Here is a 12,928-nt window from a genome sequence, read left to right as displayed (position 1 = left end):
AGCTCCAACAATAGGACACTAGATAATAGAGAAGAGGATCATTTTTCTGCCTTGAATATCAGAATTCTGAGATTAAAGTTGTGATCTAGGACTGAGGCTTGATGTTGCTGCTTGTATCATATCAGTCATATAAGGTATTATGCTTTTGTATTAAGATACAGGTATAATAACGCTCTCTGTTTTCCCTTTAGTGCAGTTAAATGATAATAAGTTCCTGTAGTATAAAGCAAAGAAACACAAATGTTATTTGAGGTTAAACTTTGAATTGAAATAAACTTCAGTGGTTGGAAAGCAGTGACAAAGTTGAAGGTAAGGCTTAAAGGAGAATTCCGGTCATTTTTTGACCCCTAAATCGTTGTCCTGATGGTCACCCAGTGTTGGGGGGGAGCAAAAAAGCGACTAAAATTGATGCAGGCAAACCGGAGTATCACCATGGCTACCAGGCGCTAGGGATAGCGACAACGCTAACCCATGGGGGCATTTCTTTCAACCACAACAAACACTCAAAAAACAATCAAATATCTCTGGTACATGACTGGAATCCTTAGAGACACCACTGAACTCATCTAGTGTAGAGTAGAAACAGTAGAAACTTTGTGTTTTTGCATGTAGCCACTCACCTCAGATAGCAGGGGTGGACTGAGACAAAAATTTGGCCCTGGACTTTTTGGTCCAGACCGGCCCACTATCTGCGCGCGGATATTTTGCCAACTAGCACCGTTGATGTGCATACAAACACACAAGCTCTTAATAACACCACTACTAAACGATATACAATATACAACAAAGTAGAGGAATAGTGTGGAATAAGTTAAGTTTGGACAAGATAACATGCACATAATGAGTCTGCATGCAATCAGAACTTTGGCTAGTTGGCTAAAGTATGGAAAACAATAGTACAATTATCTGAAAAATGGACAAACACTAATTTTATCTTAGAAAGACAGTACAGCTCAACATAATGTATAGACAATGAAGCATGACCAGAAATACTTGTAATTAGTGTACTGCATCATGAGTAATATGTATGCAGAATGATGTTTTACTGTAACAGTAGTTAATTAGTGTTTTATTAATTTTAACTGTATAATGTTAAACTGTTGAAAGGACAATAAACCATAAACACTGACTGAAAAAAACATGGAAAGCATTTGTTAAGTTGTTAGCTCAATGTCCTTCATGACCAAATTTGAGTGAGGGCACTTTAATAAAAGCAACTAATCAATTAATCAGGATAGTATATGAATATAGTTATTGTTTTCCAATACTTTAGATAACTAGATTTAGCTGTAACCCACCACACCATCAGAGTTATTAGCTATAGCTATTTATTATGTCAAGTAAAGTTCATAGCAACCGTTCTGGACCACAGTATTTTAATGAATGTTTATCCACACCATTCTGGAAAGCACATACCTGCTTAACACGGTATCACTACCTCCTTCACATGGTGGAGAGTCTTCCTCAACACTTATTTTTTCAGCCTCCTGCACCATAAGGGCACTGGTAATGGGAGCTTCACTCTCTTCAGACTCACGTGAAGGACCTGCTGCTGAAGCTGCAGCATCGGTGCTTCTAGCCCCGGCCAGGCCAGGCGGCCCCTGATCTGCGTAATTGTTGTACTTTCAGCAGTCTGTGCTGCTAGAGCTTTTCTTTTTCTGTTACTTTCCTCCATTTTTCTGCGCTGCCTTTGCGTTTTTTTTTTACTTTTCTTTTCCGTTTTCGTGCGCTGGTGTGTTGTTTTTTTCTCTCTCTCGCTCTCGCTCTCATCATGACTCCTCATCATTAAAAGTGATTGGACGAGGGGGGGTCTAGAACATGCGTGGGTGGGACTCCTGGGCCTCTGTAGCCTCTCATAGGGCCATTGGGCCAGGTAGACAAGCCACTGGGCCAATCGTCACCTCTCTGCTGAGTCTGCAGATGAGCACTGTGGGCCGAGCCGATGCATGTCTCTCTCCCCTGGCCGGGAGAGGCGAGGCGTGGCGAAAAAAAAAGTTAAATTAAATAAATAGATAAATTAAAAACGGCCGCCTATCGGCCCATTAGTGACCGGCCCACCGGGAAAACTCCCGGTACTCCCTATGGCCAATCCACCCCTGTCAGATAGCCCAACTCTGAAACATCCCAGAAAGACATTACTAAGCGGGTGCGGTGCGTGGCGCAGTGGTTAAGGCGGCAAAGTTTATACTGTTTATACTCACTATAACCGTACAGTTTATGAGTTCAGTGGTGTGTCATAAGGATTCCAGTCATGTACCAGAGATATTTGATTGTTTTCTGAGTGTTTGTTGTGGTTGAAAAAATTGCCCTCATACTTTAGCGTTGTTGCTATCCCTAGCGCCTGGTAGCCATGGTAACTCTGGTTTGCCTGCAGCAATATTAGTCGCGTTTTTTGCTCCAACCAACACTGGGTGACCATCAGGACAACGATTTAGGGGTCAAAAATGACCGGAATTCTCATTTAAGAAAGTTTTTAAGGGCTTCTACATGTCATTCTTACCATTGTCAGCCGATTGATTTCATTGGGTTGGTAAATGGGCATATTTTTTTTTGAGGAAATATCTGAGTTGAACCTCTGAACCTGGTCCTCGTCCATAGGTTTTAGAAGTTCCGCCTTCTGACTTTCTAATCACAAATGACCTTGGTACTTGAGTTTTAGTCTTAAAATTAGATGCATAAGAATTTCTAGTGCTGCAGTTGATATAAAATTAAATCTAATGTCCCATCTTCTAAGACTTAGATAGATTAGACAGCTGTCAGTATCCTAATGTTCACTCCTCTGGTGTTTTATTTTGAAGCGATGAGCCTGGGGGGTGTGGCCTATAGGGTGTTGTTGTGACATCACAAAGTTCAGGAAGTCTTGGTCGGCTGGTTTTAAGGCTCAGTTTTCTGAATACAATCCCTTTACTTTCACTGTATTACATTACAACCTAGACCTGCTTTATAATTACACTGCAAAAACTCAAAATCTTAGAATTTGCCGTTGTGATTTGCACCTCAGGGCCACTGTAGAATATTTGTCTTATTTCTTGTCAAAATGTATAATTTCAAGCCAAAACTAATCTCTTTCCACTTAAAATAACTTGTTTTTAGATAATTTTCACTTGTTTCAAACAAATTTTCACTTGAAATAAGCAGGGCCGTTGCTAGGAATTCTGGGCCCCCTGAAAGAATACTAAAGTGGGCCCCTGACTTTTCCACTTTTTTTCTTAGACTACGTGTGTATTATCATTTTTTATTTAGCCTACTTTGTTTTGATGCTAATGAAGCATTACACTGCAAAAACTCAAGTATCTTACCAAGAATATTTGTCTTATTTCTAGTCAAAATGTCATTTCTAGTCTCGTAATAAGAAAGAAAAACTTTTTTTTGACTTATTTCAAGTGAAAATATGCTTGAAAGAAGTAAAAAGTGTCTAAAAACAAGCTACTTTTTAATGTGACGAGTCTTATTTTGAGTATAATTTAATTTGTTTTGACTAGAAGTGACATTTTGACGAGTTTTTGCAGTGTAAGGAAGGCATTATGCCATTATATACATTGACTTTAGCAGGAATGACCAGGTAATACACACACAAACCCACACAGGAGGTGCTTCTTGTTAAGTGTACAGCTTTATTATTAAGTTACTTTAGTGTGGACTTGTCAGGAATGAGCCTGTATCCATGGATACAGGTCTATAGACTACAGAACAGGATACTGAAGACAGAGCAGAGGGTCAGAGAACTTCACCGATGGAAACCTGGGACATGTTTAAACATTATTACACTTGAGGACTGGCCCTTTAAATACACCAACCATCATCATCAGCAGAGTGAAGTGTGTAGCTCTCAGTCTTCGTCCTCATCGCATGACTTCTCTCCTTCAGTTAACTCGGCCGCCGCTGCCCCACTTCACCACTGTTGTGATTTGCACCTCAGGGCCACCGTAGAATATTGTCTTATTTCTTGTCAAAATGTATAATTTCAAGCCAAAACTAATCTCGTTCCACTTAAAATAACTTGTTTTTAGATAATTTTCACTTGTTTCAAACAAATTTTCACTTGAAATAAGCAGGGCCGTTGCTAGGAATTCTGGGCCCCCTGAAAGAATACTAAAGTGGGCCCCTGACTTTTCCACTTTTTTTCTTAGACTACGTGTGTATTATCATTTTTTATTTAGCCTACTTTGTTTTGATGCTAATGCAGCATTACACTGTAAAAACTCAAATATCTTACCAAGAATATTTGTCTTATTTCTAGTCAAAATGTCATTTCTAGTCTCGTAATAAGAAAGAAAAACTTTTTTTTTGACTTATTTCAAGTGAAAATGTGCTTGAAAGAAGTAAAAAGTGTCTAAAAACAAGCTACTTTTTATGTGACGAGTCTTATTTTGAGTATAATTTAATTTGTTTTGACTTAGAAGTGACATTTTGACTAGAAATAAGACAAATATTCTTGGTAAGATTTTGATGGTTTGGTTTTTGCAGTGTAAGGAAGGCATTATGCCATTATGCATTGACTTTAGCAAGAATGACCAGGTAATACACACACAAACCCACACAGGAGGTGCTTCTTGTTAAGTGTACAGCTTTATTATTAAGTTACTTTAGTGTGGACTTGTCAGGAATGAGCCTGTATCCATGGATACAGGTCTATAGACTACAGAACAGGATACTGAAGACAGAGCAGAGGGTCAGAGAACTTCACCGATGGAAACCTGGGACATGTTTAAACATTATTACACTTGAGGACTGGCCCTTTAAATACACCAACCATCATCATCAGCAGAGTGAAGTGTGTAGCTCTCAGTCTTCGTCCTCATCGCATGACTTCTCTCCTTCAGTTAACTTGGCCGCCGCTGCCCCACTTCACCACCCCCGCGTGGTGGTTTTGTTAAACTCAAAAAACAATGGCGCTAATAATAATAATAATAATAATAATAATAATAAAACAGAAGAGAGCTACGAAGGAGAAGATCTACAGAGGAGGAAGTGAAGCTTAGGACCAGAAGAGCAGAAGAATCCGAGGTCATCCATCCCAGTTGAAGCTTGGTGGTTTCTCTTTAGGAGGATGCAGCAGCGTTGGGTTTGTCATCGCGGGTGACGGGGATGTTGCGCTCGCCACGGGTGGACTCGCTCCCGCCGCCGCCGCCGCCGCCACCGCCGACCTTTGGCCCGGTCAGGGTCAACAGGCCGTCGGGTGTCAGGCCGCAGGTGATCGCTGATTGGTCGACACTGGAGGGGAGGCGGTAGCGGCGATGAAACTCACGGGAAACGTAACCGTGGTCGTCCTGAAAAGACAGCAGGATGAAAACGTACAGTCAGGGCCGTTGCTAGGAATTCTGGGCCCCCTTAAAGAATACTAAAGTGGGCCCCTCCCCCCTAACTTTTCCATTTTTTTGTTTTTTTTCTTAGACTACGTGTGTATTATCATGTATTATTTAGCCTACTTTATTGTGACGCTAATGCAGCATTACACTGCAAAAACTCAAGTATCTTACCAAGAATATTTGTCTTATTTCCAGTCAAAATGTCATTTCTAGTCAAAACAAATCTCATTCTACTTAAAATAAGACACATCATATTAAAAGTAGCTTGTTTTTAGACACTTTTTTACTCCTTTCAAGCATATTTTCACTTGAAATAAGTAGAAAAAATCTGATAGTGGAACAAGTGTTTCTTCCTTATTACAAGCACAAAAAACTACTTATTTCAAGTGAAAATTTGTTTGAAACAAGTGAAAATGATCTAAAAAAAAGTAAATTTTTAGGTGATGAGTCTTATTTTAAGTGGAAAGAGATTAGTTTTGACAAGAAATGAGACATTTGGACAAGAAATAAGACAAATATTCTTGGAAAGATGTAGAGTTTTTACAGTGTACTATGAGTATTAGTCAGGGTCTTATGCAGAATAAATCAGTCATACAAAGATTAGACTACTGGGGTTTTTTATGGGCCCCACTGGGCGCTGGGCCCCTAGAATTATCCTCACCTTTCCCTATACAACGGCCCTGGGAACAGTCCAGACCGTCGATATCAATCAATATCATCAATCAATATCAATTAAAGGGACAGATTCTCGCCAGAATACAACACTTCCTGGTTTTGTTGTAGCTTCTGAACTTCAAAATAAAACATCACCAGCAGGGATGATGATGTATTTATAAGCAACCGCCTGGTTCCCTCCTCTGAAAGACAATGAATTTTTCCATTGTCTTTTGGATTATGACAGAAAGTAAACAGCGGTTTATGATAGTGACCGGTTTTGTAAGGATCATCTTCACTAATGAACACCTCTTTATGATGTTTGAAGCCTAAATACAATCAGCTGAAGTAAAAAGCGAAAGAAGGCTATAAACTGACTGCAATGTGGTCAAACAACGTGGTCAAATGACTCAGCTAGTACTGTAGCTCGTTCTCCTTAGCAGTTTGCAAAAGCAAAGATGGACTGGTCAACGGACAACCGCTGTAGCCTTATTTAGACACTTGTTAGCAACCTTTTTAAGATTTAAAAGGATAAAGAAATCGTGACTGGGGTATCTACTTTTGTGTTTTATGTTGTAGAATAAAATTTGAAAATGTGCCTCAGCTTCAGACCTTATTTAGTCGTCACCAAAAACCCTAGAGACTTCAGAACCAGGGAACAGGAAGTGCTAACAAGCTAAACTGAAGTAGATAGATAGATAGATAGATAGATAGATAGATAGATAGATAGATAGATAGATAGATAGATAGATAGATAGATAGATAGATAGATAGATAGATAGATAGAAAGAATGCCCTTACTGTATTAAGTATTGAGAAGCTGTTGCAGATGTTCAAATATAGTGAAATCTACAGTCTATCCAGGGCCGTTGCTAGGAATTCTGGGGCCCCTGAAACAATACTAAAGTGGGCCCCTGACTTTTCTACTTTTTTTCTTAGACTATGTATGTATTATCGTTTTTTTATTTAGCCTACTTTGTTTTGATGCTAATGCAGCATTACTATGAGTATTATTCAGGGTCTTATCCAGAATAAATCAGTCATACAAAGATTAGACTACTGGGGTTCTTTGCGGTCCCTACTGGGCGCTGGGCCCCTAGAATTATCATCACCTTTCTCCCCTATACAACGGCCCTGAGTCTATCTACAATGTTTGAGTCTTCACCAACCAATCTCAGCAATGCGGTGAGGTAAGGGATAGATCTTCATAACGAGTCAACAGGTTATGCGAACCTTTCGTTGACCATACTTGACCTAACTTTGCTTTGTTTGGAAGCAAAGTGTGTTTATTGTTACCTGTCTCTCTCCATGTTTGCCCTGGATCTCCACATAGTCGTCACAGACCTTCACACAGAGCTCGTCGGGTGAAAAGTGCTTGACGTCCAGGTAGATTGTGAACTTATCCCTGTCGGACCTCACCTGAAGGACACACACAAGCACAAATAGGATCATCACACTGTCGAAGTACGAACCTTTCGAAGCTCTAAAGATATTGAACGATGGACGTTTGATTTAACTGTTAACTATAAAAGTTTGTTTAGAAGTAGAGTAGAATCGAGATTGTCATTGAATTTCATCAATCGACTCTACATCTTTGCTACTTTACTTTACAGCACTGATTACAGAGGAAGAGTCTGGTGTTTAGTCGTTACCTCAGAGATGCCAGAGTTGGAGAAGTCCAGGAAGTTGCGGAACAGTGACTGTCTATAGTAGGGGCTGATGGTGGAGGCAGTGTAGGGGAACAGGTCGTAGTCGAACATGCCCTCTCCAAAGAACTGGTCAAAAAGTCGGGCAGGGTAGACAGAGCCCATGGCGCGTCTGAACCAGGGGTGCTGGATGGCAATATCCATAGCGACTGGAGACTTGACTTGGCTTGGCTTGGCTTGGCTTGGCTGGCAGATGTACCTGCTTAGAAATCCAGCAGGTGAAAGAAAGGGAGGGAAGTGAGGAATGATGATGAAGAACGGTTGGAGAGAGAGCTTTGTCCTCTGCTCTCCAGCTGCCTCCTCTTTATATACCTGAGAGCCAGAAAGAGAGGCTTTAGCCACGATCCCTCTGGAATGGCATTATCTCATAGTGGGTTGGGCCTTGTCAGCAGAATCAGGGGGTTGAGGATGGGGGGGCAACTACTAGGTCCAGTTACCCTGCTGCGACCCAGTGCCACCCACACACCAGACACCCATGGCTGCCAAAACAAACCCTGGTGAAGGAGGGCAGGACAGAAACAATGAGGTCAGGAAGCCGACTAAAGACACAGAGGCATTTTACCTGAGTGGTGGCTCGTCAACAGACACACACATCCACTCACTGGCACAATGCTGTTGTGTTGTATTGCTGTATTTCTGCTGCCTACATGTGTGGTGGGGCACAGCAGAGCAGATTTACACACAATGCTGCACAGAGCAACAACAACTGACACACAACGGGAGAATCTAAGGTCTGGGTGCCACATTTAACAAGGCCCTAATGTAATGTAAAGTCTTAAGTAACTTCTGAAGGTTAACACTGAGGTTTATTTACATGCAGGCAGATATGTCGGCACAGCAGAAGACGATAGGATTTGTAATTTATGTGACATCCAAGAGGTGGAGAATGAAATTCATTTAGTGTTCTACTGTCCTTTCTATGACTCTATAAGACACAAATTGTTTAGTAAAGTAGATCCAAATAACGAATTTGTGTGGTTAGACGATGCTGAGAAGCTAAAACTTCTTTTTCATTTGAATATTTTTGCATTTTCTTTATTTCTTGAAAAGGCCTGGGCAACGAGACGAAGAGCGATGTATAGTTGAGTACTGAAAGTAATCTGAATTTGTTTATTTATGTCACAACTGTGTGGCGGGTAACACCAACAGGAAGGACTGTCTAGTTTTTGGTTTTTGTATTTGTTATTGTGTCTTGTAATCTCGTATGGGATGGGCCACAGTGGTGGCATGACACAAAAATAAAATATTCATTCATTCATTCATTCATTCATACATTGCACTGATATATATGTAGGTCTGCAGATCAGTTTTAAATAGAAGTCATGGTTACAATAAAAGTTAGAGATCTAATTTAAAGGGGAACTTTGCAAGTCCGCCGGTCACTTTTTCTCCAGCCTTCCTCCCTCCCCCCTGATGTGCATTTGTTTACAACAAAGCCGGTGTGAAGGCAATCCATGGCGCGGTGGATAACATGATATATCATATACGTTTTACAAGGTGCATATTTGTGGAGTTTTATCTGTCATAAACAAATGATTGCGGATTTGTTCGATCGTGCAAGGTTGGTTTTGAGCCAAGAGACGCTATAGGGGAAACGGCAGAGAACCAAACATCTTGTAAACAGAGGCTCCTCACCTGGATTTGGTTTGACCTCGGTTCAGGTACTCGGCTCTAACACTTGTGCTGCTCTGAGCTGAAACCCAATAATTCCATTGGAACAGTGTCTTCCTGTCATTGTCACTGTTATTTTCAATACCTGTGCGATGAATCTTGGGATATGTGGGACCATTGTTGTGCAGGAAATCAAGGATTTGCATTTGAAGGGTCCTTTGAAACGAAACCGTCTAGTCTACTTGGCCTTCAGATGCAGGAAGCTCCTACATCTCCACCATCTCCAAGTCCTTGTTCTCAAGAATTTCCTTATCATGTCAAGGTCAAAGCTCTGCCTTTACCTAAACAAGCTGGCACCACACCGACTCTTACATCTTTTGCAAATAGGCCCACGAGATTCTGGCAATACATCATGAGTAGGCCCCATGGGGCAATAGACCAGAGCGGCATTTTTATGCAAATGAGAATGACTGATGCATCCTGGGTAATTTAGGGGCAGCACCCGGCATTTTTAAATTGCACTCAGTGGCTTTTTGTGTTTTGATGGAGCGTAGACTAACTAACAATCAATTTGAATGTTTTATTTTGTGTTTCTTTTGTAGCACTATGTCTCATAATTATTTTGACACCCTCTTTGAAACCCACCGTTCACGCTTCATCTTGAAAAACTACAATGAATGAATCTAGCGGTATGCTCCTTTAGCCTCCCACAGTGATCAATGACTCCACACAGTGGCCAGAAATGTCCGACCCAGACATCTACACGTATTTGGTGGAATCACCGGGAGGTTTTGGCTCAGTGTTGTCTGTAAATAGCCTGTTAATAGACAACTTTTTGTTACTTAGTTTGTCAAGAAGACAGTTAGGCTGAACTTTTCAATGGAGGGATGCCGGGCGCTGCCCCTAAATTACCCAGGATGCATCAGTCATTCTCATTTGCATATAAATGCCGCTCTGGTCTATACATCATGAGATCGGCCCCATGGGGTAAGGTGCCTATCAAGTTCTTCCCAACTGATTCCAGGAGGTTCAGGTCTCCTAACGACCCCGCCGGTGCTTTTTAGGGTCTCGACTCGATACCTTTTTGCCGTCTTGCGTCGTCGTCCCATATGTTAATGCCCATGTGAATTTATTTGAAATCTTAACAAACAAGACGGCACATCATTTGGAGCAAAGACAACAACGAATGCTGAGAGTAAAGAGAGCTGACGTGCAGTCATGTGAACAAGAGTAAATTCTAATAAAGATAAGGGTCACTTCCCATGCCTGTTGTTTCACCACCAGTGGCTTCCATCCTCCTGCATTAGTCTAATCCCACATGGCTTTGCTCAGCTAGCACAGGGGCTTAGCTGCTCCACGCACGCACAGGCCAAGAGCAACTGGGCTGGGTAGCAGGGGCCGGGCTGTTTTAGGGGCAGTTTGGGGTGGCTGTTGGGGGTATATGGGGTGGCTAGCTGCTGCAGACCAGACGTAGATGCCGTTAGACTGGCTGCAGTTCAGCAGAGTCAGCATTCTGGGTTTTTATCAATGGGACAGACAATGGTTGTGTGTTCTGTCTTTGAAAAGCTGTTTTGGCTGACAACCTGGCAACAGGCAGGGTGGACGGGCCCAGTTTTATTCTTTGGAGGAATGAGAGTGGGCTAATGTCTTGTTATTGATGTATCACCGTATAGATATCATGAACATTATTACATTTCTATATAATCTAGAAGAGCACAAGGGGAAGACGCCAAGACAGCTTGTTGTCCTGTGAGCAGACTGGGGAACAGTGGGAACGGAGGTGGGTGTGGCGGTCGGACAGGAAGGTCCAAGGACATCTAGTGGACAGATGGAGAAGAAGCAGGGGAGGGAATGGAAAAATAAACATGGAAAGGAGTGAGAGTGTAGTAGTAGTAGTAGGCTGGGTCGGGATCAGGTGGTCTTGGGAGGACCACGTCGACGATCGAGTTCTTGGGCTGGAATGACCCTTGGGCCTCAAGTCCAAGAGTCTTGATTAAGGACTAGGAAGGGATGTTGGACGACATCTAGTGGACAGATGGGGAATTACAGCTTTATACATACATACAAAACCTTTGACACCAACTGTGCTGAACTCTGATTGACATTGGGTTTTGCTGTTGCTACACAACCTTAGTATTATTGGCTATTTCTAAACAAGTCTTGAGGAAACTTTCAAAGGTTCAGCATCAGCCTTAAGTCATTCTTTTACTTACAAACAGGGCCGTTGTATAAGGGAGAAAGGTGATGATAACTCTGGGGGCCCAGCGCCCAGTGGGCCCCACAAAAATCCCCCGTAGTCTAATCTTTGTATGACTGAATTATTCTGCATAAGACCCTGACTAATACTCATAGTAATGCTGCATTAGCATTAAAACAAAGTAGGCTAAATAAAAAATGATAATACGTACGTAGTCTAAGAAAATAAGTGGAAAAGTCAGGGGCCCACTTTAGTATTCTTTCGGGGGCCCCAGAATTCCTAGCAATGGCCCTGCTCACAAACAGATATCATAGCTAATATAATGCTAACAAGCTAGCCCGGTCCTGTTTACTGAATCTGCAGTTACTCATTTCTGAAGAGATAGGTTACCATTGTCACCCTGATAACTCATTACCATTCTGTTCAAATTGAATGTCTTTTATTAAAGGGATAGTTCAACATTTTGGCAAATCGGCCCATTGCCATAATCGTTCTGCTATTATCTCATAGCGTGGTGAATGTGCTGGTCACAACTTGTCCATCAGAGCGTTGTGGAGTTGTTGGATTGTGTATTTGATGAGTTTGATGAGGGAAACCAAGAAATCCCATTAGCCTCTGTAGCGTAGCTCTGAGCCGTTCTAAAAATATCTTGCACCGACAATTAAAGGTAACGAACCTACTGCTATGACTATAGGGATTATGGCAATGGGCCAATTTGCCAAAATGTTGAACTATCCCTTTAAGCATTGATGCCTATTAGGTGAACTTTTATTAGGGTTAATTGGTTTAGATGTCTGAGTTTGATTTACAAAGGAGAAAAAGGCGCCATTAAAAACAATAAGTCATATTCAGCAGGGAATTTCATGTAATTTCTTCCAATAATCCAGTGATTTTAGGAATGTCATGATATTACAAAGAATAGAAGCTTTTTTTTTTTCTACACTTCTGAAGAAAACCACATTATTTATAGACTGATAATGCGATAAGCTGGCACCACCTTAAATAAGAGGAGATCAGGTTTCAACGAAGGGTTTAGATGTCTTTCCTTGTCCTTCCAGTACTTAACTCAACACTGCTATCTGAACTAACTAAACTAGTTTAACAGCAGTCTCTGTTTTTATATCAGCACTGTCCTAACTATATCTACAACCTAACCCTACTGTCCTTAATGCTTCTATCCTGACTGTACCATACCAATACCATGCTAATGCTAATCAACCTTACTCTCTCATCCCAACTCTAGGGGAGAAAGGGGCCCAGCGCCCAGTGGGGCCCATAAAAAACCCCAGTAGTCTAATGTTTGTATGACTGATTTATTCTGCGTGACTAATACTCATAGTACACTGTAAAACTCAACATCTTTCCAAGAATATTTGTCTTATTTCTTGCCCAAATGTCTCATTTCTAGTCAAAACTAATCTCTTTCCACTTAAAATAAGACTCATCACCTA

General features: G+C 41.3%; 1 protein-coding gene across 1 annotated transcript; it reads right to left on the bottom strand.

The window, feature by feature from the left end:
- Nucleotides 1-5,042: 5,042 nt before the first annotated feature.
- cryaa (crystallin, alpha A) lies at nt 5,043-7,955 on the bottom strand. Its single transcript, XM_085803607.1, has 3 exons — nt 7,616-7,955; nt 7,260-7,382; nt 5,043-5,270 (listed from the first exon to the last, which is right to left on the bottom strand). Exons 1-3 carry the CDS (start codon nt 7,811-7,813, stop codon nt 5,043-5,045), a joined length of 549 nt encoding a protein of 182 aa, XP_085659733.1. The 5' UTR covers nt 7,814-7,955.
- Between the last annotated feature and the right edge of the window lie 4,973 nt (nt 7,956-12,928).

Source organism: Trachurus japonicus, chromosome 2, assembly GCF_045865225.1.
Source record: "Trachurus japonicus isolate A0001 chromosome 2, Traja_1.0".
Taxonomy (NCBI): domain Eukaryota; kingdom Metazoa; phylum Chordata; class Actinopteri; order Carangiformes; family Carangidae; genus Trachurus; species Trachurus japonicus.
Note: the sequence above shows the minus strand (reverse complement) of the source record. Positions and strands in the feature narration are given on the sequence as shown.

Coding starts and splice junctions, on each gene's coding strand:
- cryaa (XM_085803607.1), bottom strand. CDS start 7,813: ATGGATATTGCCATCCAGCACCCCTGGTTCAGACGCGCCATGGGCTCT. Junction 7,383..7,615: donor CCAACTCTGGCATCTCTGAG/GTAACGACTAAA, acceptor TGTGTCCTTCAG/GTGAGGTCCGACAGGGATAA. Junction 5,271..7,259: donor GCAAACATGGAGAGAGACAG/GTAACAATAAAC, acceptor CTGTCTTTTCAG/GACGACCACGGTTACGTTTC.